Source organism: Streptopelia decaocto, assembly GCF_964273445.1.
Source record: "Streptopelia decaocto genome assembly, chromosome: 8".
Classification (NCBI taxonomy): Eukaryota; Metazoa; Chordata; class Aves; order Columbiformes; family Columbidae; genus Streptopelia; species Streptopelia decaocto.
Window position 1 is genome coordinate 18,700,146 of NC_138662.1, and position 27,224 is coordinate 18,727,369.

General features: G+C 47.5%; 1 protein-coding gene across 4 annotated transcripts; it reads left to right on the top strand.

Annotated features, from left to right (window-relative positions):
- SLC41A3 (solute carrier family 41 member 3) lies at nucleotides 1-26,460 on the top strand. Of its 4 annotated transcripts, none has more exons than XM_082060098.1 (11): nucleotides 1-131; nucleotides 2,049-2,367; nucleotides 12,662-12,769; nucleotides 13,618-13,689; nucleotides 14,460-14,604; nucleotides 16,676-16,822; nucleotides 19,438-19,582; nucleotides 20,294-20,373; nucleotides 22,143-22,277; nucleotides 23,072-23,220; nucleotides 25,549-26,460. In XM_082060098.1, the coding sequence occupies exons 2-11, from the start codon at nucleotides 2,077-2,079 to the stop codon at nucleotides 25,732-25,734; spliced, it is 1,458 nt and encodes a 485-aa protein (XP_081916224.1). In that variant the 5' UTR covers nucleotides 1-131; nucleotides 2,049-2,076; the 3' UTR covers nucleotides 25,735-26,460. The 4 variants fall into 4 exon arrangements, with proteins under 4 accessions (XP_081916224.1, XP_081916223.1, XP_081916225.1 ...); XM_082060097.1 differs by lacking the exon at nucleotides 1-131 and adding an exon at nucleotides 922-1,061; XM_082060099.1 differs by lacking the exon at nucleotides 1-131 and adding an exon at nucleotides 1,643-1,717.
- Nucleotides 26,461-27,224: the final 764 nt, after the last annotated feature.

Below are 27,224 nucleotides of genomic sequence, written 5' to 3' on the forward strand. Positions count from 1 at the left end.
CTCCCTTTGGTGTGCCCTGCTTGAGCCACAGCTCGCAGGCCCAGAGACACCATTTTATCAGTAAAAGCCCTTTAGCGCAGCATTGACATCTGAGAGACTTCAGCAGGATATAAGATTGCTCTGGTACTGAGGTATGATTTAATATCCTCAATTGTTCTGGTAATTTGAGCTGCATGATCCAGGAGCCTTGCATGAGTACCGTTACTTGAGTGCTTAATGGGATTTATGTGCTTGAATGTGACGGATGCTGCAATCACACTTCTAACGTGCTGATTTGATATGGGAAGGGGGGAAAGCATCAAGTTAAGGGGAGTTCCGCTGTCATTGCAGTGGAGGCAGGCTCTTACACAAAGAGCACTTGCGAATGCCAAAATAAGAAAAAACGAAACACAAACCATACATAGAGGAAATGTCTTTCCTCAACTCAAATTTGCAGGCTCCTGTTCCCTCAGCCTATGCTGAAAGTTGTCATCCTTTCTGATAAGGTCTGCCAGGGGGTGGCAGGGGAACCAGAGGCTTGGGCTTGTCCCAGTGGGGCAGCAAGAGGTACTCTGGCACCCTGGGTACCCCGAGCATCCGCCTCCAGCGGGGCTATAGCCCAAGCAGGAGCCAACCTTGCTTAGGGTCCCCCAGCCTCTCCCTCCACCCCCAAGCTGTCTGCTCTGGCTGCTGGGGGACAGGAAGAGGTATAAGAATAAGAATATAGAATATAGAATATAGAATATAGAATATAGAATAAGAATAAGAATAAGAATAAGAATAAGAATAAGAATAAGAATAAGAATAAATGATGGCATAGCGGAGGTTGCAGCAGTTTCCAGCCTGCAGAGAGCGGCCCGGCTGTTCTCTCGGTACACCCACAGGGCCGGCCCGGCAGCTGCCACTCACGGCTCCGCACCGCCTCCGCCGCCGGGGGCCGGGCTCGAACCCGCGTCCTCGGCGCAGGGCGGGCTCCGCGCCGCGCCGCCGCGCCCCAGATGTGGTGGGCACTTCCCACGTTTGCATCGTCCCAGCTGTGGCCGTGGCCCTGCGGGCAGAGCCCCGGGCAGGGCAAGGAGTCGGTAAGCGCTGGCAGGGGGGGCCGGGTTTCCTCCTCCCGTAAAGGGGGACTTTGTTTTGTCCATTCCTCCTCCCTCCCTACAGCTGTGATTGGGGCCTCCTGGCTGTTTCTTTTGCTCCCCAGATGTTGGGCAAGAAGAGGATTGGTCCTTCCTGTGGTAGTGCAGGGGCTTAGGACGTTAGGGGTCCATCCTGAAAATGAGAGCATCAGAGAACGTCTGCCAGCGGTTAACCTGGATGAGTGCTGGCAGGAGGTGATGGGGAAAGATTTGGGGCAGGCAGGATGAATGACACTTAGAGCAAGCAATGAAATGGCAGGTAAAGGGTGACTGGTAACAATTTTGCATGTTTATTTTTTTTCTTACAAGCTGCTGTGGGGTTGTGGCAACTTCTGTGTAGATGGATGAGTCACATAGTGCATGCGTGTCAACTTAAGCACAACAGGAAGAAAAAGCATCCAGATTAGAAAGAAGATTAAAGAATTATCGTGTTCTTGACGAGTGATGGACAGCTAGCTGTACTATGCTAGGTGTGAATTGTACCCTTTGCTGGACTGCAGGATGTTAACTGCTCCCATTTTATGGCTAGAGGTCAAATCCTGAGAAGGTCTGGATTCTGCTGGGCTCCTTAGTTTTCATGACTTGCAGTGGGAGAGCTGGTGAGTCCAGAATTCAGGCTGTGTGCAGCGCTGTCCGCATCCTTCTAGGTGTTCTCGGGGTGGGAGCCAGGGTGCACAGCAAGTACTCCAGCATGAACATAGGTCTGGGAAGACAGATGCAGTTACAGAAAGGGAGATTGATTTGATGATCTATAAAGTTGAAGGTAAACAAAGTACTACTGTTTGGGTCAGCAGAGCATCTAGGGTTTTGGAAGTAGGTGGTGGTTTGCCTTCAAGTTAGTGGAATGGACAAAATACCAAAGGGTTTCCTGTTTCTGACCCATCCAATGTCTCCTTTAGTTACCTCATTGTTTCTGACTTTGTTTTTCAGGAAATCTTTGTGATTTAAGAAAGCCACCATGAAAGGTGAGGAAGTTCGGCAGAGGAAAAAAGAGGGCAGGACTAGGAATGGCGAGCGATCCAGGCACAAAGCAAAGAGCAAGGGTAAACACAGAGAGAACCGACTTGGCAGTCAGGAGGCAGAGGATGTCTCTTCGCCTGCACAGCAGAAGCTGGTGGCTGAGGGGAAAGCGGCCATGGCAAAGTCACGGGAAGAGTCAGCTGTCGCGATTTGCCTGCAAGTGCTTCTGCCATACCTCCTAGCTGGGCTTGGCATGGTCTTGGCAGGCATGGTTTTGGATTACGTTCAGGTAAGGGAAAGGAACTAATCTGATCTACCTGGAATGGGATAGCTGGGGGACTTTTCTTCAAAGGCTGAGGATTTGTTTTGGGGATAGCAAAGTAAAGGAGGGTTTGCAGCAGTTTCATATGCCAACACGCCCTTCAAAGTCAGCTATTATATACTTTCGTGCAGCTCTCAGGAGACAGTGCGTGCTGTTTATCTGGGCCATTTAATCCTCAGGAGATAAAAGACAAAATGATACCAAAGAGCATGTGAAGGATCTGAGGTATCTATGTAGGAAGGCACAGACCTGTGCAAAGATCTCACTTTGCTCCTGGCACAAGGGTTGCTGACTTCCAGCCCCAAGGACTGTGGTGGCATAGCGCTTTCCTGCAGTATATGCAGCTTTAGCACTCGTGGATGTAGCCCTGGAAAGTCCTGCATCCTCTGTTTCATTGCACAGGGAGCCAGCCAGCCCAACTCTGTTAATGCTTCATACAACCAGCTCAGCCTGGCCTGCTCACCACATCCTTTTCTAAGGCCTTGCAGCAGATGACTCAAATCCTCAGGTCTTCTTTCAATCCCATCTCTGATTCTGTGCCAGCCAGGATGGGACCTTTCCTCCTGTGGTGCAGCAGTACACAGCCTCAAGGTAATGGTGAGCACCTAATTTCAGACAGTTTAAAGCTGCAGTTAATTTCCAGGTTATAAATTGCTCTGTCTTTGCACTCTAGGTGACTCTCACTATTGTGTGCCTTTTTGTTAACCCTTGTTATTTGTCTAGCTGGCTCTTGGGTCAGACTGCCCTGGTCTATCTGATGCAGTGACACTGACACTACTGTGCTTGCACTGACAACTTTCACAAATCTGGAGCTTTGTTCTTCTGCTGTTAGCCTTGGGCTGATCTCCCTGAGCGTGAAGAGCTATAAAGACTTATGAGTGACACAGTATCCTTAACTGACCTTAGCATGTACTCAATAACCAGCAATATCTAGTCAGATCAGAAAACACCAAGGCAAATCCAGAACCTGGTGGCAAAGTACTTTTTGTCTCCGTAAATGTCATTCTGAGAGTCTTGAGCAGCCACTTTTACTTTTCAGACTGTTCAGACCTGTCCATTCCTATGGATTTCTGACGTTAAATGCGTGTTACCTCTTACTGTGAGATATTAAAGTGTGAAATAAGTTGGAGATGGGTTTACGATGCTGGAAGGTTGTTTTTCTTTCAATATTCTTCCCTTAGAGTATTTTTTTTTCTGGGAAGGACTGGGCCACTAATATAAACAGAATGCGAAGCAAACCTCCTACTGCTCTGAAATTGCCAAAGTCTGCTTTCTGTTTTATGCAAATAAAAAGCTTTCATGTTAGTGCTTAGAGCCTGGGCAATAACCAATGCAACATCTCATAGCAAAAGCAGACCTTTAGCAATTAGCACAGTGACTTTTTGTGCACGATGATGAACCACTTGAGCATGTCTCACCGTGGACTTGCTGCTTCTAGGAGCTGCCCTTCCTTTCTAAGCCAGTTCTGGCCTCTGCTGCTGTTTCTGTGGGGCAACAGGAGATGCTGCGAGGCTTTGGGACCCAGACGCTCTCCATCTGCTTGCTCTCAGTCTCTCTGCATAAGCTTTTTTCTCTGTTCTTTCTAAAGCAGGGAAGAAAGGAGCGAGGTAAAAACCAGGAAAAATACACAGCCTGATGTGACAGAGAGGTAGCAGAGTCAGGGGGGATAGCACTCCAACAACTGGGATTTGTGGTCCCTGAAAAGCATCATCCTCCCATAGATCTAAGGTGTCCAAATTGTGCTGTCTGTTGCTAATGCTGGAGTAAGAGCACTCACTGGTATCTCTATCCCTTCTTTGCAGGGATGATAAGATACATCTAAAACTGTATTCTTTGGCACTTGTCATCATTCTGTTCTTTTTTGTTGTGCTGTGGCAGCAGATGGAAGCCCTAGGTCAGGGTCATGGCCCACCAAAGAGGCTGTTTGTGTGTCAATGCTACCTGTTGGATGGTTTGCAAGCACAGGGATATGGTGTATTTGCGAGCAGAGAAGGGCAGCAGCGTACCTGCCTGGGTTTTGCCATGATGAGTGGTGCAGCCATGAGGTGTTTTTAGGGATTTTCCCCAGCTAGTTATAATCTTTTTCCTGCTGTTCAGCAGTGCTCTCTTTCTTCTCAAACCTGACGCATCTCTTTGAGGACAATTGTGGTATATCCCTTTGCCAGGAAAATATGATGCATCTCTTTGCTGACAAATATGGTGCAGATTTTTATCAGAGGCTCCTTAAATGCATAATGAAATGATCCAGTGTACACACACAGGTCACCTGAACCAATTACCTTCTCTGCATACTGACTCATCGGTTGAGGGCTTTTTATGGTGCTTGCTTAGAAACAGAGAGAGCTGAAGCGTGATAGAACTCATAAACCCTGCAGGCTGATGCTTTAGTACAGGATGTCTTGCTACTGTGTTTGTTAATGGCATTTGAGTCATTCAGGCTTATTAATATTTCCTTTACATTAATGTTTCTGCCTCTTGGCAATCCAGTTGGCAGATATAATGACGTATAGGACTAGGTACACACATTATCAGGTCTTTGAAAACTCAAGGTAGTTATCCAGAGATTGTCATTTATTTCCTTGAAGCCTCTGTGAGTTCCTAACCAGAACTGCACCCTCATGCCGTCACTTCTCAGTTCCTGGCTGGCATAAAGAGGTTGGGTCATGTGTAGTTATTACAGGGCTTTTATTAACCTTCCTCTTCCAGCTATTGTGAGCTTTTTATTTTTCCCAGTTAGATTAGCTGAAAAGTTCTAACCGGACCATTGTCACACCAAGCCAGCTGGGAGTGGAGAAGCTTCGGGGGCTGGACCAAAATACCGACCTAGAAAGGAGCGAAGGACAGAGTCTCCCACCTGCAACTAGGCCTGGTTTTCCACCCCGCCACGCTTGCGGAAAGATCCATTGTGCCTTCTCAGCCCGTTAGGCTTCATGCTTTGGCTTGTGTGAATTCAGACCAAAAGAAACATGCTGTCCAAATGGCTGAGAGCTTCCTCAGTTCCCTGCTTGTCTGCAAGGCAAAAGCATGTCTTGTTCTGTCCAGCCCTACCAGTGCATTTAAGCTCCAAGCTGGGGACCCTGTCACAAGGACAGAGTCCACAAGCCATTAATCTTTATGTCTCTCTGAAAAGAGTGTCAGGGAAGGGGTTGACGAGTACAAAAAGTGTTAGTAAGGCAATGTAATTTAGGCATTGAATTTGAACTAGACTGAGAAACCTGAGTGTTTCGGGTCTACCAATGAATACTTGCTTTGACTTGTTTACCTTCACTGGGGCATGGCTGGATTTGAACCTGTGGTTGAACAGGGGAAAAGCTCAGTTGCTGATGTGCTAAACTGATCCCACGACCTTCCATCCAAAATTGTGCTTTTAAAGCTGTTTGATCCTTTGGTCCAATTATTTTGCCCAAATTAATTACCAGGAAGGATCCCCAAAAGAATACCCTGACTCCCTTCCCTGCATGCCTGACTTTGAGATGAAGAATACAATTCACTGAGCAGGATACGAATTCTTGGGCTGTATGTGGCCGTGATGCATCTCTGGTTCTTGAGCTATTGTCAGTTGTTTGACCAGGGAGAACCTGGGGTGAGACGCCCTCTCTCAAACACAGAATTTGCCTGGCAGAGTGCAGAAGCAGAGTGTTTCTCTTTAGGGTAGGAAGGAGACCAGCCCACAGCATGGAAACTTCACCCTTTCTCTCTCTCGCCTGCCGTGTAGTGAGATTACGGAGCTACCTTAAATAAGCTCTCGCTATGACTCTTATCTTGGCCTTTGCAAACTAGCAGAAAGTTGAAGTGATGACAGCAGATAAGGGTGTTCACTTTTGAAGCTTATTGGCTGGTTCTCTGGATTTTTTTTTCCCCTGAAAGCCAGTCATTCAGAGGTACAGCTGGCACAGAGATCCTTGCATCCCATGGAGACCACGGAGGGGAGAAGAGGGGCTGGGGTCTAGCAGGACAGATCTTCTCTCACCAACCGGCCGAGCTGTGTCACTTGCCTGGGGATGAGACCTGCGTGATACCGTCAGCCGGGAGAAACGTGGCCTCATGTTTTCCTTGACCTTTCTTCACCTTGAAGGAGAGCAAAACGGATCCTGGTTGTTAACTCCCCACCTCCTCGGCCTTGGGACAGTGAGAAAAGTTCAACGTCGCTTATGGTGGGAGTGAGGAAAGTGGGGCCGGTTCACAGCAGGCTTACATATTAAACCATCGTATCAAAGGCGAGCTGCGGTCTGACAAGAAATGTAACCTGAGGAGAAAGGACACTAGTGCCTTTGAGCATGCTGAGGGATTCTTGCATGACCTGTCACTCTTTCAGTGCTGTAGCCTGAGCAGGTCTTACTGGTTTTTATCGAGGTGGTGGGAGCTGAATGGGGCGTGGGCTTATTTCTATTCGTCCACAGACACCTCCGCAATCTTCTTTTCTCTTTTTTAATTCCCCCCTGGATATAACTCGGAGAAATAGTGTCCGTCAAGTTTCCTGCCACCTGGGCTCAACCCAGCTGAATCCGTTTTGGAGGATACCCTTGCTGCAACCCTCTGGACGTGCTCCTAGGAGGAGGAGAAGCTGAAGTAATTTGGCATCGTTGCTATAGTTTGAGGAAAAACATTCTTTTGACTTTGGAGAGAGCTACCAGGAGGATCTGTTTGATGTCCTGATCTCCCCCACTTTGCCCAGCTGAGCATGGGGTAATGGTGTTTGACCATGGTGGTCACCCAGTTACAATTGGAACTGTGCTTCCATGGCAAGAAGCTGAGAGGTTTCACCTGCAAGCTGACCAGGTCAGCCAGTGGATTTCTCCCAGAGACTTCGTTCTCCATTGCCTCCCAGATTTTCGTGCCTTTCCTTCTGGCTGGCTTGGGCATGGTGGCTGCCGGCCTCTTGATGGATGTTTTTCAAGTAGGTACATCTGTTTAGGCAACTTTATAGCGAGAGGGTGGGCTACTTCACTGACCTTGAGCATTTGTGTGGTTTTGTTTTTAAAGTGTGTGGTCCTGGCAGCCAGTCAGCCAGATGGCTGTCGGCTTCTCCTCTGCTAGAGAGACACTATCAACATTCTTTAGATCAGCACACGGGCTCCTTGTAAAGTGGGATAGTGGCTTTTAGACAGGCTGCCTAATGCTGCCCTCAATGCACTAGGCTGGGCGCTCCCTGTGCTGCATCTACCTAAACACTTGGGTTATGACTGGCATGAAGAAACTGGGGTCAGACTGTGGCATATTTCTGTGTTGCATGGTATTATTTCTTTCCTTCAAGAATTGCTGATAAGATGATCTAGGTCAGGGTTGATATTAACTACCTGTCTCACTTAGAGGCAAGGCTTTCATTTCTTTGCAAACAACCTAATGTAATCTTTGTTCTAGAAGGCATTTAGATACTGTGGTGAGCGGCATGCCAGCATAAAAAGATTAGCGTTGCCTACAAAGTGTGTGCTTCTTGGCCGGATTCTGAGGGGGGTGTAAATTTGGAACAACTTCCATTGATTTCCAAGGAGTGCTGCTGGATTTACACCATTGTGCCCACAACCAGAATCTATCCTGTATGTCTTTCCTTTGTACCAATGGCACAAATAGAAATGCAAAATTTAATCTAGTTTGGGTATCTCATGCCAGTGGATTTACAAATCAAAAGGCTGGCAGAGTTTCCAAAGGATATGTCCTGCACTCTGAGCTCATTGGATTCTCTGGCATTAGTACCACAGCAGGAGCTAAAAATGGATACTCGAGTGTTTGGAAAGACAATACCTTGCTGTTTTTTCTTGTATTGGAAGAAACAAAGAAGGCAGAGACTTGAATTAAAGGGAAGACGAGGAATATCAAAGAAGGGTTAACTGGAGCGGCACACGCTGTTGCTATGCTGTGTTTGTCATCTCCACCTTGTGCTGTGCTTAGATACAGACCTGTCTTGCAGCATTACAGAAGTTCTCAAACTACCCAAGATGTTATGTTAATAGTTAGCAGTTATCTTTGGCCAGGTATCTCAGAGAAGGATAAAGACATAGTATATAGCCAGTCCATACCCTTGGCAGGTGAATAGGTCTTTGTCTAAAAGGAATCAAACGCACTTGCTAAGAATCGAGCTTTGTTCAACGGTGTAATTGTATCCGAACTGGTGGGAAACACAAGCCATGTTAACCCACATTGCACGTGTCCTTTAAATACCAGAGTGCAGTCTACGTTGTGCATTTGTTCACTAGACACTTAGAGATGGGGTCATGCATGAAGCACAATAATAGGAAGTGTATTTTTTGGTGAAGGTGTTTCTAACTGCTTTGAAATAGAAACTGTCAGTGGGTTCAGCTCCCAGAGGAGGGAGCTGGTGCATTGAGAGTCACAACTGGCAAAGGGGAGGTGTTAGTGAGGTGAGCTGCCATGATAGCCGCAACCCCCTATTTAAAAACAAAACCAGTGGCTGGAACAGTCCAGAGATCTTAACCTTTAAAAGTCTGGATTATTCTTCTGTGCTTTTTTGTCTTTGAGCTGCTTATTTTCCGCTTTTCTTCCTGCAAGCGTGAGAGCTGGAAGCTTACAGTCCTGCCCAACTAAAAGTGGCACCTGGGCTCTCCAGAAGACACATATTGGTAATCACGAGGGCTCACACTGCTGAAACTACAGGTTTTTCTGGTCAAGGAGTCTGTGATTTGCCTGTTTTTCAGGGGATGGTCTGACTGAGAAACATTTTTCCGTGTTTCCAGTTTGCAAAACATTCTTAGGAAACTGTGTCTGCCTTTGACAGGGAGATAAACAGGCAAGCTCAAGGATGGTGTCTAGAGCACACATGTGAGTTTAACAGTGCTACCCTTGTTTTGTCACATACAAAATATCTTGAAGTAATGTGGCTCTATGCTGGGAGTCCAGCTGGACCTCTTGTTTGCAGGGCTGGTGTTGTTGTATACAGGAGAACAAAGTGGAGATTGCTTGTTTGTGTCGTATCAAACTTTTCAGGATATTAGCAGTTTCTGATCTGCCCTGGGATGAAACCAAGAGTTGTTCATGTTACTATTTAAAAAGAGAAAATCAACAATTTGTCTAGCACAATTGACTCTAAGGCTCAAACCTGGGTCTCTCATACTGTAATTAAAGGATGCCCAAGGAAACACCAGTTTGCCATTTTCTCCTCTCGCTTGTGCAGACGATGCAGTCTTTCCAAAGGGCTGGTAGCACCACACGGGTCTTTTCCCGCTGGACATTTCTGCTTCTGCTTCCTTGGCCAGCTGGTTGACCTGGATTCTGGGCTGGCTGGCATTGCTGGAGACCTTGCGGGCGCTGCCAGTGTTTGGCCCACTCTTTTGCAGTGAGTCAAAGAATCAGATTGAAGCTGCACGATCAGATTTCAAACCAGAGAATTCAGGAGGAAAGTTTCCCTTTCATTTTCCCCTTCCACACCGCCGCAGTGGGACACAGTCCAAATAAAAGACGCAGATATACGGTATGCCTGTCCTTTTTTGATAAAAGCCTATGAGATGATTAGCACTGAAAAAGGATTTTGAATTGGCTTGCGTTTTGTAGTCCAGGATCTTTTGATCTTTCTATTGACTTGTTCAGGGCAATGGAAAACCTCGGAGGTTTCTCAGCTACTGCCATGGCAGGACGGATGCCCTGGAGAGGTAATGGGACATGGTTGGGACTTTGAGGACAGTGTAAGGAGGGACAGCGGGGTGGACTGCGGCTGGGGACACCGTCATAAGGCATCATAGCATCTGCTCCTCTGGAGGACCTCATGAGCAGATCATGCTGACACAGGAACAAGTTGCTGTGGATCACGGGGTAACCAAGTTTCCACAGAGCTGAGCGTTAGGGCTGCAACTTATGGGGACGTGGCGTGGGGAAGAGTCTTTCTGGCTGAGTGTTCCTGTGTGGGTTTGCAGTGCTGCAGGCAATGTTTCTGTTCCTTCAGACTTAATCCCACTGTCTTCATTCAGGCAGCTCCTGCGCTGTCACATTCACCTGCTCCTGTGCAAGGCAATGGCACAGGCATCGTGTTTATTCTGTATTTCTGCAGTCTCTAACACAATGGAGTCCTGGCTACCACAGTATAAATCATTATGAATCTGTCCTTAGGCTTTTAGTGAGTCACTAATGAGACTCAAATGGAGGCAATTAAGTCAGCTTTTTTATTAGTAAAGTTGTGTGATTATTAATTGTTCAAAGCCTTTCAGTGTAATTATATGTGAGGCACAGTCCCAAAAAATCATACCTCATATGCTGAAACTTCTGTTATGATGGCTCGAGACCTGCAAAAGGTAACATGCACAGATAAAACACGAAAACCGAACAAGCAACCAAACAAACAGTTCAGGTTTTTTTGTTGCTTTTTTTTTATATCTTTTTATGTGCAAAATATGCAAGGTCTTAAATATGAGTGTTTGCACATCTGTGTCTTTTAAATTATCGGGTTTCTTTACATTGTGACTATAAAGTCTGTTTTTTCTTCTCTTTCTTTTGAAGGTGTCGAAGATGTGTTTGGATCTTTAATCTTAATTAAAGAGAGAGGAGAGAGGGCAATTTGAATCTTTAAAAGAGGTGTCTGCCCCTAGATTTTCTCAGGTTTTTAAGTTCCATGTTAGCAAATTCAAACAAAACTGTAGTGTGTCAAATAGGGTGACTGTTCTCATTTTGTCTGTTATTTACTCAACAGTAACCTCAGCATTTTGAAACGTGCCTGTTTCCAGGTCACCACTGCCAGGAAATGTGCCTTTTTACGTTGATAGTAACGTTTTGCCCGTTATCTGCACCTCTGGCGTGTCCTGCGCTGCGTGCTCAGGGCCGTCGCTCCTCCTGACGCAGAAGGGAGCTCTGAGGTCTCCCCAGCCGACAGCCACCCTGCTGCCTTTCCCAGAGGAAAGAAAACACCCCGTATGTATTTCCCAGCAGCCTGACAGCTGAACGTGTCGACGTTTACCAAGTCTGTCCAACCTCCTGGATTTTTAGGTTTACAGAATCCCAGTGGATGCAGAGAAGGCGGGCAGGGACCTGTTCGCTTCATCCTCTAGTGCCAGAATTTTGCCCCGTCACACGATACTAGCCAGTGACAAGTTAGAATTAGCGAACAAGTTGATCCTTCACGCGACGTGTGGCTAAACTATGGAAATTATTGCCACAGGATGGCACATGGGTTGGAAAGGGGAGATTGGGTGAGTCCCTGAAAGATAAATCCTTTGCACACTCATGTGTAGAAACACGAGCCCTGCAGCTCAGTACCCTGTGACAGACAGTCGTAGGCTGGGAAATATACAGGAGAATTATCCCATCTACTTGTCGTAGTTGTAGATTGTTGTCTTATACATCTGAATTGGACTACTGGTGGAGCTAAGGATAGGTTAGATGGACCTTTGGTCTCACTCATTGCAGATGCTTCTTTTTTTCTTGTATTCTGCTCTTAGATGTGGAGCTTGTTGGTTTTACTTCAGGGTGAGCTGCTCCATCCATCCTGATGTGAGCCTCTCTGACTACAGCGGGACTTTGCCAACATCCTTGAAGGCACAGGGGGTGAATGAATTATGTTCCAAGGCGCTGTATGGTAGATGAAATAGAGAAGACATGTTAATCAACAAAGTTTCTTACAGTTTCAGATGATTTCTAGCGTTGCAGCTGATTCAACAGCTCCATACAGTTCAGCTTCAGAGGAGCAACAATAAAGATACTGGCCCAGCAGTTCAGGCTTATGGGATATCTTAATTCAAAATCCTTTTTCCAGCTGTGCTGGCAGCATGCTCGGTAACAGGAAGATTTGGGAACTGCCTGTGGAGAAAAGATACAAAAGTCTCCTTCCCTCCCACCACCAGTCTTAGATGCTTAGAAGTTGGGTAAAAAAAAGACAGACACAACTTTTTGTTCTTAGATCGTTTCCAGATCTTTGTGTTTGTTCTTAGGAGTCTGGATAGCGATAGGTGTTCCTGTATCTGTTGTCAGTACAAAGGATGGAGAGCACGCTGTATTTCGTTTGGCTTGCGAACCGTAATTATTTTTCATGTTGTTCTTGGCTGATGCTAAAGGCACATTTTAATTTGTGGCTTTCCAAAATCTTCTGCTGCCCTCAGGAAGAAGGTTCATTCCTTGTTAGGATAGCGCTTTGCTGTGCATGAAATCAGAAGGAATATTGCAAGCTAGAAATTCCTTTGCTCCCAAAACGCAGCCAGGCCAGGGCAGCATCTGCCCCCGTGTGTAAATCAGACACCTGTAGAGCAGGTGGCGAGATGGGAACCCATTCGTCTTTGAAGCAACATCTTAACAAACTGAGGTCATTGCCTTTGTTCTGTTCCAGCACTGGGATGTGTTTCGGACAATTACAGAAGTTTTTATCCTGGTTCCTGCCTTGGTTGGCCTGAAGGGTAATCTCGAGATGACACTGGCATCCAGGCTCTCCACTGCTGTGAGTGTTAACAAGGTGGTTTGTGTGTGTGGGGATGGGGGGGATTAGCAGGAGACATCAGGAAATTCTGCTTTTATATAACCACACTGTGTGTATGAGATGTGCCCTTTTCTGCTAAGTAGAAACTAGTGGTGTGTGAGTGTTAAAATAATGTGTGTGTCCTCATTTTGTAACTGGAACAGAGAATTTCCATCTGCGCTTTGAAGGTGAATTAATCCCTGGGTGGCCAGTTGCTGATATCTGGGGCCCTGTGACACATGAAGGAGACAAAGCCAGGGCTCCACAGCTGTCAGCTTCGGTTTTGGATCGCTTTGCGGTGGGTATTGGCCCTTGAGAGACCCAGGGCTTCCCAGCAATCCCACCTTGGGAGGACACCAAGGCTCCTTGGGACCTGCAGTAGCTTTTGCTACTCCGGATATGATCTCTCCTATCCCCATAAGCAGTTCTGTTTATTTTGGGCTGTTTGTATTGCACGTCTTGGGAGAAACTGGTGCTTAACTGAGTGATTTAGGAGGAACAAAAGAGGAAAAATGGTTTAATTTTTTCAGTTTTTGGTCTATGCGGGATGTGCGGGTTGTGCCCACTCCACTTGCAGCTGGGTGCCCTGCAATGCCTCTGCAATACCTATAGTACCTCCATGTGAGCCTCTGATGTCCCCGGGACGCTGGGTCAGAGCACAATGGAGACGTGTCAAAAAGGAAATGCAGGGAAGGCTGGGAGGTGCTGACCTGCACTCGCTTCTCTCTGGCTTTAGTGACCTCTTTCCCACAGGGACCAGGTGAAACTGCCTTCAGCAGCTGCTCCATTCCACAGGAACAGGTTTTCAGGGTGTCTCTCTTGGCTCCTAGGCTAACACCGGACAGATGGATGATGCCCAGAAGCAATGGAAAATGGCCACCTGCAATTTAGCCCTTATCCAGGTGAGTCGCTTCAGCTGGGAGAGCAAAAAGGCTCTTTTCCAGTGCTGCAGCCCAGCAGCATCTGTTCCCAGCAGCATTGGATATGGAGCTGCTAATTTGGGGCAGGTGCTCTCAACAGAGCCAAGCAGAGCCCAGGACTTGATCTCCAGTAAAGCTCTGTGTGGCCTCAGAGCTTGCGGTTTAGCTGCAAAACACATCTAGACATTCACTGCCTTTGTGGACAAGCTGAAAAAATGAAAACCCCTCCTTTTGCAGGGGGACCTCCAGCACAATCCCTGTTTCACAACAGCCCCTAGATAAAGCCTGTCATTTACTGGCAGTGTTTGGGCATCAGCCTTGGGCAGGAAGGGAGAAATGTGCCTCTTGTAGCTATTTCTGCCTGTTAAAATCCAGCAACCAGCCTAGAGGTTGCACATGGCAAGGCTACAGGGCTTGCGACATGTTTTTGTGCTTCCCCTTATCGCCTTCCACAGCTTTCAGCTTGCTAGGAGTGCTGTGTTGATGAGGAGCCCACTTTTGTGTTGACCGGGGCTATACATTTGCTGATGGACTCATTGTCCTTTGCTGAAATGTTATCTGCCCTTTGCAGGCCTCTAGACTTTTTCTCCACATTTTCTTGGGATCCCTTACAGGGATGCTGCATAAATCCACTCAGCATCCCTGCAAGGCTTTGCCCTCCCAGCTGCGTGGCAACGCTGCGCTCGCGTGGAGCTGGGAGTGCCTGGGAGCAGGGGCAGATGGTTGCTCACCAGCTGTGTTTTGGCCCCCAGGTCCAGGCCACCGTGGTGGGACTTCTGGCTGCTGTTGCTGCTGTGATCCTGGGAGCCATCTCCAAGGGCTCGGTGGAGCTGAGCCAGGCTGCCGTGCTGTGTGCCAGCAGCGTGACCACGGCCTTCATAGCTGCACTTTCTCTCGGTGAGTTGTCTTCCTTCCTCGGATTAAACGTGCAGCACTCGGCTGCGGAAAAAAACTGTCCCTTCTGCCAGGGAGGCCCAGCTGACATCCCTTTGGTCTGGCACAGGGAGGAGAGGTGCAGGGAGAATTAGTCTTGTTTTGGCTGCTTTCACCCCCTCTGCATCCTGCCTTTGCTACTCTTCTCGCATGATCTGTTGTTCGCTGGGCTCTTGGCATCCACGGCAGCGATCAAAATGTCCCACTTCACCTGACACATGGAAAATGCCACATGCTATGCGTGGGTGTACACACACACCTTCTCCATTTGTGTTGGGTGACGCATTGGCCATCAACACTGGCCCTTTCCTAGGGGAGAGTGAGCTGACACCCTGCCCAGAGCAGGGTTATTGTGAATCTGGCAGCAGACAGCTCCAGAGCACGCTGGAGATGGACTCATGTCACCCGGTACCCTGCGGAGGATCATGAGCAGCACTGTGGCTTCCCTGCAGGAACTCTGAGCCAGGTTCTCCACGGCCCTGGCTGTTCCCCGTGCAATGGAAACATGATGGGGTGGACAGGTATGAGCTGCTCTGTGTTGCTTGGAGATGATCAGTTTGTAAATCTGCCATACGAGGGCAGCATGACACCCTGAATAGAGAGGGCTGGCAGAGTTGGATACAGCAGGTTTTCTAAATGAAAGGGATAAGTTAGAGCAAGTGCATATCCTGAAGCTGGAGTCAAAGGGTGATCGTAGATGCCTTTGGTGGAAAACATGGGAAGAGGCAGTTGTTAAGAGGGAAAAACAGCAGCGCAGCTTTCATTAAACCCTTCCCTTCAATCTCCCTGCTCGGCGTGATACAGAGAGGCTTTGCTGCTGTACCAGCCCAGGCTTCAGCTGGCATTAGTTTCTTCCCTGGACATGGCCACAGGCAGCCTCTGTGTGGGTGTGCGCAATGGGAAGCTGCTGGTTTTATGACCGGGGAGGGAAGCGTGGGTGTCTGGGAGGGCTTTTATAGAGAATGCCATGTTGACTGAGGATGCGTTTCTGTAAAAGGGATGTTGTAGCAGAGAAGGTGCACACGTGGCATTTCTTAGCAGGGAGCCAGTGCTCCTGTGCACGTTTGGCTTGGTGGGCCTGGGTGAACAGGCACAGAGAGGTTGTGAGCTGGAGAGAGACACCATTTCTCAGGTTTCCTTTGTAATGCGCTGCCAGCCACAGAAGGACTTGGAAGAGATGTCATGTGTCTCGTCTCAAGGCTGCCCTTGCAGCAGGGTTTATTCCAGGTGGCTTTTCCACAGGCCTGTTGAAAGATCTGATGGCCAAGGGATTCCTACATGTTCATCAGGGTTTGGCGTTTGTCCTTCTTAACTTAGCTGGTCAAGCAAAACTTCCCTCTTTTCCAACAATGCTGGAAAGCAGCTGAATTTTCCAGGTGCCGCTCAGAGGACAGGGGAAGAGAGGTGATGCGTGTCACCTCCATAACCCTTCCACTCTGGAGCTGCTCACAGCATCAACGTATATCCTGTGCAATTTAAAGCAGCCCCAAAGACTCCTGGATGCGAGGGACCAGTCTGATGGCCGGCCCAAAGGCTAATTCAGGGTACTGTAAGGAAGCTGAATCCTTCTTGGTGGTTCAAACTCAGAGAAATTTTGGTCTAATATGGAAAATATCTTTGTGCTGCGGAATCTAGAGCAGGAGATGGCACCAGGGGGCTGCCTCATGCCTGCTGTGTGCTTATCTCTGAGTGTGCTCTGTGCCTGGTCCTGCTTCAAGGCAGCAAAGATTAGGCTGCTCAGGAGGGAGCTTCTACATTTGGGCTGCCTGCTGGTATCTCCTTTGATCCCTGGAATTTGCTTGTGTGCCTCTGGGCCCTTGGTGCAGTTCAGAAGGGCAGAGTCATGCCCTTCAGGCTGCTGAAAGCAAGAGGATAAATTCCTGGGGATGTCCAATCTCCAGCTGTGTGATACTGCTTTGGGCAATGTGCTTCTCGCTTTTCCCAGAACCCGCGTTGCTCTGGGAATCGCAACAGCAGTTTGGAGGTGAAATGCAGCAGGGTGCATTCTCTGATGCCTGCTCTCTGTCTTCTCTAGGTCTGGTGATGATTGGAGTGATCATCGGAGCAAGGAAAGTTGGGATCAATCCAGACAATGTCGCCACACCCATAGCAGCAAGCCTGGGAGACTTGATAACCCTTTCGCTGCTGGCGGGAATCAGCAGCACACTCTTCAAATACATAGGTACAGTGTTTCACGGGGATTTGCAGCTCAGCGAGGGAGGGACCAGTCCTGGTGAAATTGTTGCAAGGTGCTTAAGCCATTTCTGGGGTGTTTCAGAACGGAGGCTGTCATGCCACTGTGGTAGAAAAATGACCAAAGAGGTTTTTTCTAGGCTCTCTTTTAGTAGCAAACTGGAAGGCACAGCCTAAGAAACACAACTGGGCTTTGGCAGAGAAATCACCATAGTGTGTTGCATAGCTTCAGAACAGAAGGCTGACACATGTGACACTGACTCTGTTCCTGCATTTATCGCTAGCCAAGCATAACCACTTTCTGTGCATGGGTAATAGCAGGTCCTTCCTCACAAAGTTATTCCAGGGTTTTGGCATTTGTAAAATGTTCTTGTATCTTCTCATGTGGAGAGTCATGAATGAACGAGATATCATCTTGGAGGGAGGGAGGCAGGGCTGCGTTGTTTGATGCTCACAGGACTCTGAGTAGCAGTTGTGGCTGCAGGTTTAGCTGTGCTGATGGTTGGCAAAGACTTGGGTACCTGTTCGCACCGAAAAGCTCAAAACACGTTCAGCTTGGTGATATATGCCTGATTGCTGCTTGTAAAGTGCTTGGCTATTTACCATGAGACTAACCTAGAATAGAAATAGGAAAACAAGAAGATCCAGCAAACTCAATGCCATTTGAAACCCAAACTGTTAGTTCAGACTGTGAGCAGAAGCAGCGAGGCAGCTGTTGTCAGTTTGCATAACTCGTTCCATATGCCAGCAAGTGAGGAAGCGGAGGAGCACATGTTGCAGGGACAGGCCCACAAATCGCTTTGGTCCAGCCCTCCATGAGCTTCAGAGGTGCATTTTTTTAATAGGCTTTTTCCATTACGCCATCACACCTGCCTCTGTAAAGTTAGTTGGTCTCTCAGTCGCTACGTCTCTGATAATATCTTCCAAGGAACACATGCCAGAACAACATGAGAACCTCTATGATTGTGACCAGAGACCGTCTGGGATGTTTTCAGAGCAGTTTAAATAGCCCTTTGAGATGGAAAATGCTCAGTACAGAAACACCCAGTCATTGAGAGCATGAAGTGAAGCAGGGAGGAGGAAGGCACTGTTGATGCTGGTTGAATAAGGCCATTTCCCTCCCCAGTGTGTTGTAAGGGCCAGGCCATGCTGTGGTAAGTTCTGGGTCCTACCAAAATGTCTCAGTCAAAACCACTGGTGCATCTGTAAAGTTTGGAGTACTATGTGCCACCTGATGCAGCACCATCTCCTGTGGAATACCCTTTTGCCAGTGAAGATTTTCAATTCTTTAAAAATCAACCCTGCTCCTTCCCAGTTCTGGGTAGTGGAGATACCAACTGGGTTACAGCTTGTTTATGGGCTCTGTGCGGGGGAATGTTGCAGAACTGGAATGAGGAGACTGAAGTCCATTCATCCTACCAGGAGTCTTTCTGTGGGATTTCATAAGGTTTGATAGACTCCAGTGCTCTGTGTCTGCATTATTTAAGAAGGAATTAATTGCCTGAAACAACAAGGAGTGGAGGTGGGAGATCCAGTACAGCAACTAAGTCTTGTCATACAACCCATCTGTCTGAAATGACTTCAGGTGGTAAAGTGCCCTGACAAAACAGCAGCTATTTACACCCAGAAGTGGTTGCATTTCAGTGCTGACTAAAGCCGCGTGTAAAGCGTGCACCTATTTGTGTGAGAGCCCTTGCTTCATGGAACATATCATCGCATCAGTGCCATCTCATCCAGGTAGCCCGAGGCTCCCATAATGTCATTTTGAAAAATGCAAACTTTGAGCCTGCTTCATCTCCCAGATTACCTGCAAAATCTGCATTACAGCCCGCTGGCTTTGGCCCCAACACAGAGACCAGATGGAGAGCTTTGTTGAAGAAGCATTTTTCTATCAAAAGGGTTGGCATCGTCCCCATTGCTTCAAGGTGTTTCTCATGCTTCTGAGTCATGTTTATTTTCTTCTAGTGCTGCACGTCTACTTATTTTTTAATTCCTTTGCTTCCAAAGGTCACTTCAAGGTTATGCCCCTACTGAATGGAAAAAGCACCTAATGGAAACACATGTAAGCTTGCACGAAAGAAACCCTGGATCTTAACTGACTTATATATGCAAGAGAGCATTTGTTCCTACAGAGCAGACCAGCTGCTCAGCAATTCTGCTAGCTTGTCACCAAAAGTTCCTATTACCTCTTGTTTTAGGTGAAGGCGTGAGGTGTCTGTCTCAAGTGTGATACAGCTTGCACACAGGAGTTTCCCCCTTGCCCTGCTGTTTGATTTGTACCCTAAAGCCAGAAATTTTGTAACTTTTTGTCTTGCTTAGTTGGAGGCGGAATTGGAGACTTGCTCATCTTCAAATATAACTTGCTTTGAATCCTGCTGGTTTTCCAATAACATCCTCTAGCAGTGAGTTTCAGGGGTTAATTATGGATTTCTGCGGTGGAGTGAGGTGGTTGTGTGGGGAATATCTTGGTTCATGTGGTTTTTCTGCTAACGTAACTCAGCCTGAGGGAGAACCCTGCTGCCTTTCTTCCAGACTTGGTACAATATGATTTTGGCAACCTGTGAAGCCAGGGACATTTAATTCAAAATTTCTTTTCCTTGCCAGATATGAAATACCTTTCTCCTCTGATCTGTGTTGTCTTCATTGTCATGATCCCCCTCTGGGTTGCTATCGCCAAGCAAAGTCCTTCCCTTGCCGAAGTCCTGAAGTCTGGATGGCAGCCGGTCATTGTTGCAATGAGCATCAGCAGGTAAACTGAGGAACTGCTCCTGAGCCCACGTGTGTGTTCACGCTGCAGAGAGACAACACGCTCCCTTAGAAACCCATCAAAAGCGAGACTGGAAGGGCCAGCAGACAGGTATTTTTCCAGAGCTTCTCAGCTCTTGGTGGGCCTGCAATAGGCTGTGAGATAGCAGATAAAGAGCCCCCAAAATGACTGGAAATGCAAGTCTGTCATCATTTTAAGTCTCACTCTCACATCCATGCACTGTGTGGGTGCAAGCCAGGAAACCAAAAAGGGAGGTGAAGACCATTACAACTAGTTAAACATCAACCCCATTTTTATCCAGCTCTAAAGACAGAAAACCAGTGAATGTAGAGCCAGGTAGTTCATTCCACCTGCACTTCATCTTTCAGACCTAACTGAGATCTGGGACAGAATTAAAAAAACTGCTAAGACCAGTATAGAAATGTAGCAAAACTTTGGGGGAGGATGATAAAGTTTCCTTGGATATTATCAGTTTCACTCAAGGGTGGGCAAAGAGGTCTCCCTGATCTCATTATGCCAATAACAAAAACTGTAATGTGATCTGTTTGTGAAAACCGAGCTGTAAAAGGAGTAAATGGGGGACAGTCCAGCCCTGGCAATGGGGAAGAAGCAGTAACTCAGTGTGCTGTTTGCACAGTGTAGGAATTGCCTGGGAAGGGAGGTTGATCCTCATTGCCTGTTCTTTTTTAACAGCATCGGTGGGCTCATCTTGGACAAAACTGTAACTGATCCAAACTTCGAAGGCATGGCCGTTTTCACACCTGTGATTAACGGTAGGTTGGGCAGGGGGGTTATAGACATGCTTTTATTTATACCTCCCCTCCTCCACAAGGGTTATGGTATCCACTGTTGCCCCTGCACAGAGGTTTGTGTTCAAGTCCCTGCTCCCATCATGAGTGGAAGTGAAGCTACTGGTCCCCATTACATCCCTACTTGTATCTTGAAGTGTCTTTGGAGCAAAATAGCAGGCAGGGCTGAAAAATACTGGCAGAGCTGTGGGAAAGGTTAACAGCATCTGATAGTTGTCTCTGAGAGCTACGTTGACACCTTTCGTTTCGTAACATCAAGCCTACTAAGGATGTCACAATAAATCTATTTTGCCTGTCTCTCTCCACTCAGCAATTTGAGCTGTGCAATCATCCTCTAAGCAGATTGATGATAAATTTATTAAGATTATAGCTGTGTGTATATATATTAGAAGATTATATATAAGCATTTTTAATATATATATCAGTATCTCATGTGTGTATGTTTGTATTTGTTTGGAACCTAACAGTACTTTATACACACCAGTACAAACTGCTGGGGATCCTGGCATCACTGAGGACCCACTGGGTTATTTTTCTGCTATTTCAATATTCTTGTAGGCCAGGCTCATTCCAGGGGAAGCCCACGATCCTAGGGCAGGCTTGGCCTGACACTACCCTCAAAACGTGGTGTCCTCTTGCATTGTCAGAGGGTGTCACCCAGCTGTCACCTTACCGGATCTGCATAAAGGCAGCCACCTTGCTGACAGACTCTTTCCAGCACGGTTACTCAATGGGCCTGATTAGGAGAGTACTCAACAGCAATTGAGTTGAACAATGATTGACCCAGACTTCGCTGTGTGGGGGCGGGTGACCGGTTTGGCAGAGCTGGTGGCAGTTTCACAGTGCTCTGGGTCTGCACAGGTAGTGCAGGTGTAGGGGAGTCCCGCAGAGTGGCAGCGCATGATTCAGAAAGCTCTTATTGACCTGCGTTGAGTTAGTCTTAATAGAATACTTTCGCTTTGATTCTGCTCTGGCAAATCTCACATGTAATGATGGAGCGTTTCCTTCTTCGAGGAAGGGAAAACATGAGAAGCCTGTAGGATGTGGCTTGCAGTTACCTTTTCTGTGGCATTTCTACTCTCAGGGTAGTGGAGATTGGGTCCATAGATCGTCATCCCTCTGTTTTCTGCTGGAAAACATAGCTGCTTTTTCATGTTTGCTAGAATTAATCAGTTTGGAAGGAATTAATTGCCTTTTAATTATCTAACATATTTGGGCTCTGATTCATTCTCACATGATTCCTTTTCATTTAACGAGTGTGTTAGGTGCCTTCAGACAGACATATAATCACGCTCTATGATGTTTGTTGTCTTTTAAACAATAATGTCTCTCTGGGTGAGTAAATCCAAGAAGTGGCCATGAGCATCATCTCCCATTGCCTCTGCTGCTTTCCCCAGGTGTTACTCCCAGACTGTGTCAAACCAGGTGCAGTTACATCATCTGCAGAGGCCACGTGGCATTTACAGCTGGCGCTGGGAAGCAAGGGAACATGTTTCTTATAAAGCAGTCAGAAGGAGACGATCACTAGAGCCTTCCTTTTATGAGCTGTTCCTGCCAAGCGAACAGCACGTCATCACCGTGACATGTGGGATCAGGTTTACTCTTCTTCTCACTACTGCTCCCGATGAGCTTGTAAGCAAATGCAGATGGACTCACCTTGGGCTGGGTTTTAGGCTGATGTTTCCTGCTACAGTGAAGGTTTTTTACAGGTTTACTCTGTTTTGTCCTCACAGGTGTTGGAGGGAATCTGGTCGCCATCCAGGCCAGCCGTATTTCCACATTCCTGCACTTCTGGAGCATGCCTGGAGTTTTGCCGTACAAGATGAGGCAGAATTGGCCCAACCCATGCACCACATTCTTCTCCTCAGGTAGACCTTGAACCCTTGGTGTCCATGTCTCAAGGCCTGTCATCACAGATAGCTCCTTTATCAAGCCTGGTTGACGAAGGACTAGGTGGGTTTTAAAGCCAGAACTCCCTTTCCCCCTTACAGGGAAGATGCTCAGATTGGAGCGGAAGCATCTTTGCAGTGGGCAGCTTGAAAAATAAGCTTGTGGTGTAGTTGCTCACTGGTGTGCAAAGAAACTGGCCTTCAGGGAGCACTAAAGAAAGTAATTGAAAAAGAATCTCAGATTTGATCTAATAGAAAGTCATTTTAACCATTGCCAGCCTAGAGCCATCACCTGTGGACAGAGGAGTGAACCTTGCTGAAAATCAGCAGTACCTCCATCTTCTGCAATGGATAAAGCTAAGCATCTACAAAACTGTGTTTGGGCCTGTTTTCTTTTTAGATTCCATATTCCTCTTGATTTTCCCTGCTAGGCTGGGAGTTACTGCTAAAGCAAACTAAAAACTGGGAAGGTGGGTTGCAGCAAGGCAGAGCAGAAGCAGTGGGAGGCAGAGAGCAGCTGAGAGGGGTGTTGGGAAGAAGAGTGGATCAGCGTGGAGCTCGTCTTTGGCACGTAGTTTCAGTGCTAGGCAAAGCTGCTGAGTTGATGACTGCAGACGCTCCAGATTGCTGCGTGATCTAGAAAAGGCATTAGCAATGTGGTTGGTGGGAGGGGACAGCCCCAAGTCTATGTACCAGCATGAAAATACGCAGCTGTATCCTGTCATCCCCGCACCATCTGCAGCCTCTGTCATCACTGTTTCTGTCCTCCACAGAGGTGAATTCCAAGTCAGCCCGAGTCCTGTTCCTCCTGGTTGTCCCAGGGCACCTGGTATTCCTCTACACCATCCATCTGCTGCAGGGAGGCCACACGTCTCTGTCCTTCACCTTTGTGATGTTCTATCTGACTGCTGCTTTGCTGCAGGTAAACCCCGAACTCTCATCCAAAAGGAATCTCACAGATAACATGAAAGCAAAGCAGTCCTCAGGCTAAACAGGAGTCACAGTAAAACTTCTAGCAGCTGCCCACATTTCCAGTCATTTCAGGCATGCTTCCTACCCAGCATCATGTATCTTCTGTGGGTCCAGTCCTACTTCACCCAAATTACCAGGGTCTGGTTTCCCATATTGAGTATGGCTTGAGTTAAGGGTGAGTGAGGGGTCAGGTGAGATGAAGAAGTTATCATGTGTGCAGAGACACACTTAGCGAGGAGATGTCTCTTGCTGTCTCTCTTGTTTTAAAGTGTTCACTCCTTGAGTCCCTAAACCCCAAGTATTTCTAGACTGTCACTGCTCGTCCCAGTAAGGTGCAAGTGAGAGGCTGTGAAACCCAGCCAGCAGGTTTCCTCACTCATTTTGAAAACCAGTTTCACATATCGTGCTAAAGACCCAGGGATCCCTCTCAGCAGGGTCGTATGGGTCAAAAGCAAAGGGAGAACCCAGGCCTGAGAAGTTAATCTTCAAAAGTAAAAGTTCTGGGTAGACAATGGGCAGTTCATCCCATTGTTTCTGCCTGTTCCCCTTTCACTGATTTGCCTGCCCTGTAAACTTTGTTGTCTCACCCAGAAATGCATGCGGCTGTTGCTTGAACTCCCAGAGGCTCTAAGTTCACTTGCCCTTTTAAATCAGTGATTCATTAATTTGAGGGTGAGGTAGCTGACTTCTTCCTTTGCCTTACAAGCAGCCTCGTGTCTGCGGGTGAATTCCTTGCATGTGTAAACAATCGGCTTTTCTCGACCTTTGCACAACCCTGAGCCCAGCAGCACAGCCATAGTTGTAAAGGAAAACATTTCTTCTTCTCTCTACGCACAGAGGTAACTCCTCAACCAGAGCCAAGCATGAAAATACGCAGAATAAATGACAATGTAAAGAGCAGAATCCCAGCAACACCGCTGACCCCGAAAGTTTCCCATGGAGGCCAGCAGAGGAGAATATGCTCAGCCTGGTTCTTTCTTCCTCTCCATTATACTTTGTAAAGAAAGACAGAAAGAAAGAGAGGGGGAAGTTTGGGTCAGCTGGAGGAAGCCCAAAGAGAAAGATCAGAGGCCTAGAAAACATGACCTAGGAGGAATGATTGAATGGACTGGGGTTAGCTAGTCCAAAGAAGAGAGGCTTGAGAAAAATCTGGTTAACAGCCTTTAAAGGACCAAGTTTCTGTAGGGAGGGACAGAATAACATTTTCTCCGTGGTTGCTAGGGATGAAACATGAAATCGGGGGTTTCAAATGGCAGAAGGTAGATTTATGTTAGTTCTTGGGAAAAACAAGAGCAGAAAAAAACCAAACAAACGAACAAACAAAAAACCCAAAGCCGTAGGACTGATTGCTTAGAGTGTGGCATCTCCATCTTTTGGGGGTGGATTAGCAAAGGTTAAACAAACAACCTTCAGGGAAGATGTGGGCATAATTTGATCCTGTATCGAGGCAGAGGAATGGTCTATATAAAACCCGTTGAGTTTCCATGCAGTTTTAGTTTCTGCAATTCTGTTATTTAATTTATGTCCTACATCTCTCCTCCTCCCTCTTCCCCCCACGCAACTTGCAGTTTTCACCTTTAGAAATGCTGCCTCTGGCTTTGGTTCCTGTTGTGCTGCCATCTCCCATGGAGGGACCACAGATGTGGGGTGCAAACTCTCTCTTCGTTCTTAATTCAATTAACTAGACAGCCTTTAATCTTTAACCGAAGTATTTTTTCCTCCATCTGTTTATCAGAATCGGGAATGAAATAGGAATTAAAAGAAATCACAACAAAGATTTAAAAACTGTTGAGATGAAAAAAGAAAGAAATTATTTTGTCTTTTTTTTATATGTCAGTGCTGCTTGGGATAACTTTGATGTAAAAACTGCCTCAAACTCCATTTGTCCACTGAGACTTTTAGGAAAAGCGAAGTAGATGTGATCTGAATTTCTAATGGAAAAGAAAGAAGGATAAAGAGAAAAAAATCTGGCTACCAGCTTATCCCGTGGGGCCGCCTGCATGTTCACAGCAGCCCTGTTTCTGCTGGAGTGAATGGGTGTGCTCCCATTCATGGCATGGCAAGTGGGAACTGTAGCTTGAAGAGATGCTTTTGGTGCGGCCGGGGTCCCATTTTGTGCTGTGTGATGCTCAGCAGTCCAGGTGTGGTCCCCAAGGTGTGGCCGTGGCACCGTGGGCAATGCAGCGCCCGAGAGTCTGAACCAGCTACACCCATCCCAGCAGCTCCATCCCGCAGAGAAACAGTGATTTCTCTCTGTTGTTTTCTTGCCTCTGCCCAGGTGGGAATCCTGCTCTACGTGGCTGACCTAATTGTGCGCCTGATGTGGAGGAAGGCGCTGGACCCCGATAATTTCTCCATCCCCTACCTCACTGCCCTGGGCGACCTCCTGGGCACCGGATTCCTGGCCGTCTGTTTCCGCCTGGTCTGGCTCGTCCACGGCGCAGACATGAACCTGGGCAACTGAGAGACCAAGTGCTGCTCCGCATCATTCGTGCGACACGGTGCTTTCCTCTGGGACAACGGGGTACCCTGGTGATGAGTGCTGGGTCACCCGGCTGGATTAGGCCCCCCCTGCTGCCCCTGCGCCCCATCTCTCCTCTCCACCGTGCCTTACAGCTGGGCTTGCCCGCCCTGAGGAATCAGCACCCACAGACTTGCACCCTTGCAAGTCAGCAAGCCGTTTTTAAGCAGTGCCCGCTGCTCACACCTGCGCCCGACAAACAAGGCATTAAGGAGCGTTTGGGCCATTTGTAATGAATGAGCATATTGATGGGTTTCAAGCACCGACAGCCTGCGAGGCTGCTCCAAAGCCGAGGTCACTGCATCCGATCCTGCAAGTGGGTGTCACAACCTCTCCATCGGACTCTGACTTTCCATCAGGAGAAGTTCTTTATTCACCCCCTTTTCTCTCCTGTCGCATCCCTGCACGTGGGGAGCAACCAGGTCTTTAAACTTGTCTCCTCTCCATCGCTCAGACAACTCAGGATCTGACGCAGTGAGCTCCTCGCTGGCTCGTGCCCAGCAGGAGGTTATCTAGGGATACCACCCACCTGTGCTGGCAGCATCACTGCTGTCTGACCAACAGCCTGGATTGATTGCATTTTCGGCATAGGAAGGTTTGTTTTTACGGTTTATGGAATGTCCAGTAGCTAAAATGTTTATAGAAACAACACGCACAAATAAAGTGGTTAAAAAAAAAAAAAAGGTAATGCTGTGGATTTGGGGTGTTTTTTTCTTGCCATGGCTCTGCCTGTTTCTAGTATGAGCTTGTCAGGTAGAACTTCTTGCTCACTTCTTTCTCACTCATTCATCGTTGGACAGGACAGTTTTAACAGGGCTTCAGGAAAATCAGCGTTTCCTAACCAGGAGCAGCCTTCTGCAGCCCATATGTTTCAGGTTAGCATTAAAGCCCCTACCTTCTCCCACAGTCGCCACCCACTAATTAACAATTGCTCTGCAATGAGTCTACGATCTTCATGTGTGCATAAGGACCGTGCTGGGCTGGGTGAGGATTTGGCAAACAGTTCCTTAGGTCCTCACTCCAAGGTGGCTATTCCGTGCTACCAGGAACACATTAAGGAGGCTTGTGCGGCTGAAAGCAGCCAGTTCTCACTGAAATCAAAGAAGCAGGGTTCTCCAGATAAGATGCTGAAGAATCAGGAGTTGAGGACACTGTTACACACTTAAATTAGAGCTGTGTTGAGTGCCTGCTGGCCTTGGGTGCTTCTCTGCTCCTGGTGCTGCTCCGTTCTCCCAGAGCTGCTGCAAAGCTGAGGCCCCTGCGCAGGATCGACATGTGGCTGAACTTCCCTACCAGGAAAAGTTGGGCCACCAGGCTTGGGGAAAAACCCTCCCTGAAAAAAAATAAGCTGTCACCTTCCTCCTCTCCAAGCCTGCTCTGCTCTTCCTTTTCTGTTACGACAGATAAATTATCTCATGCTGGCTGAGCCGAAG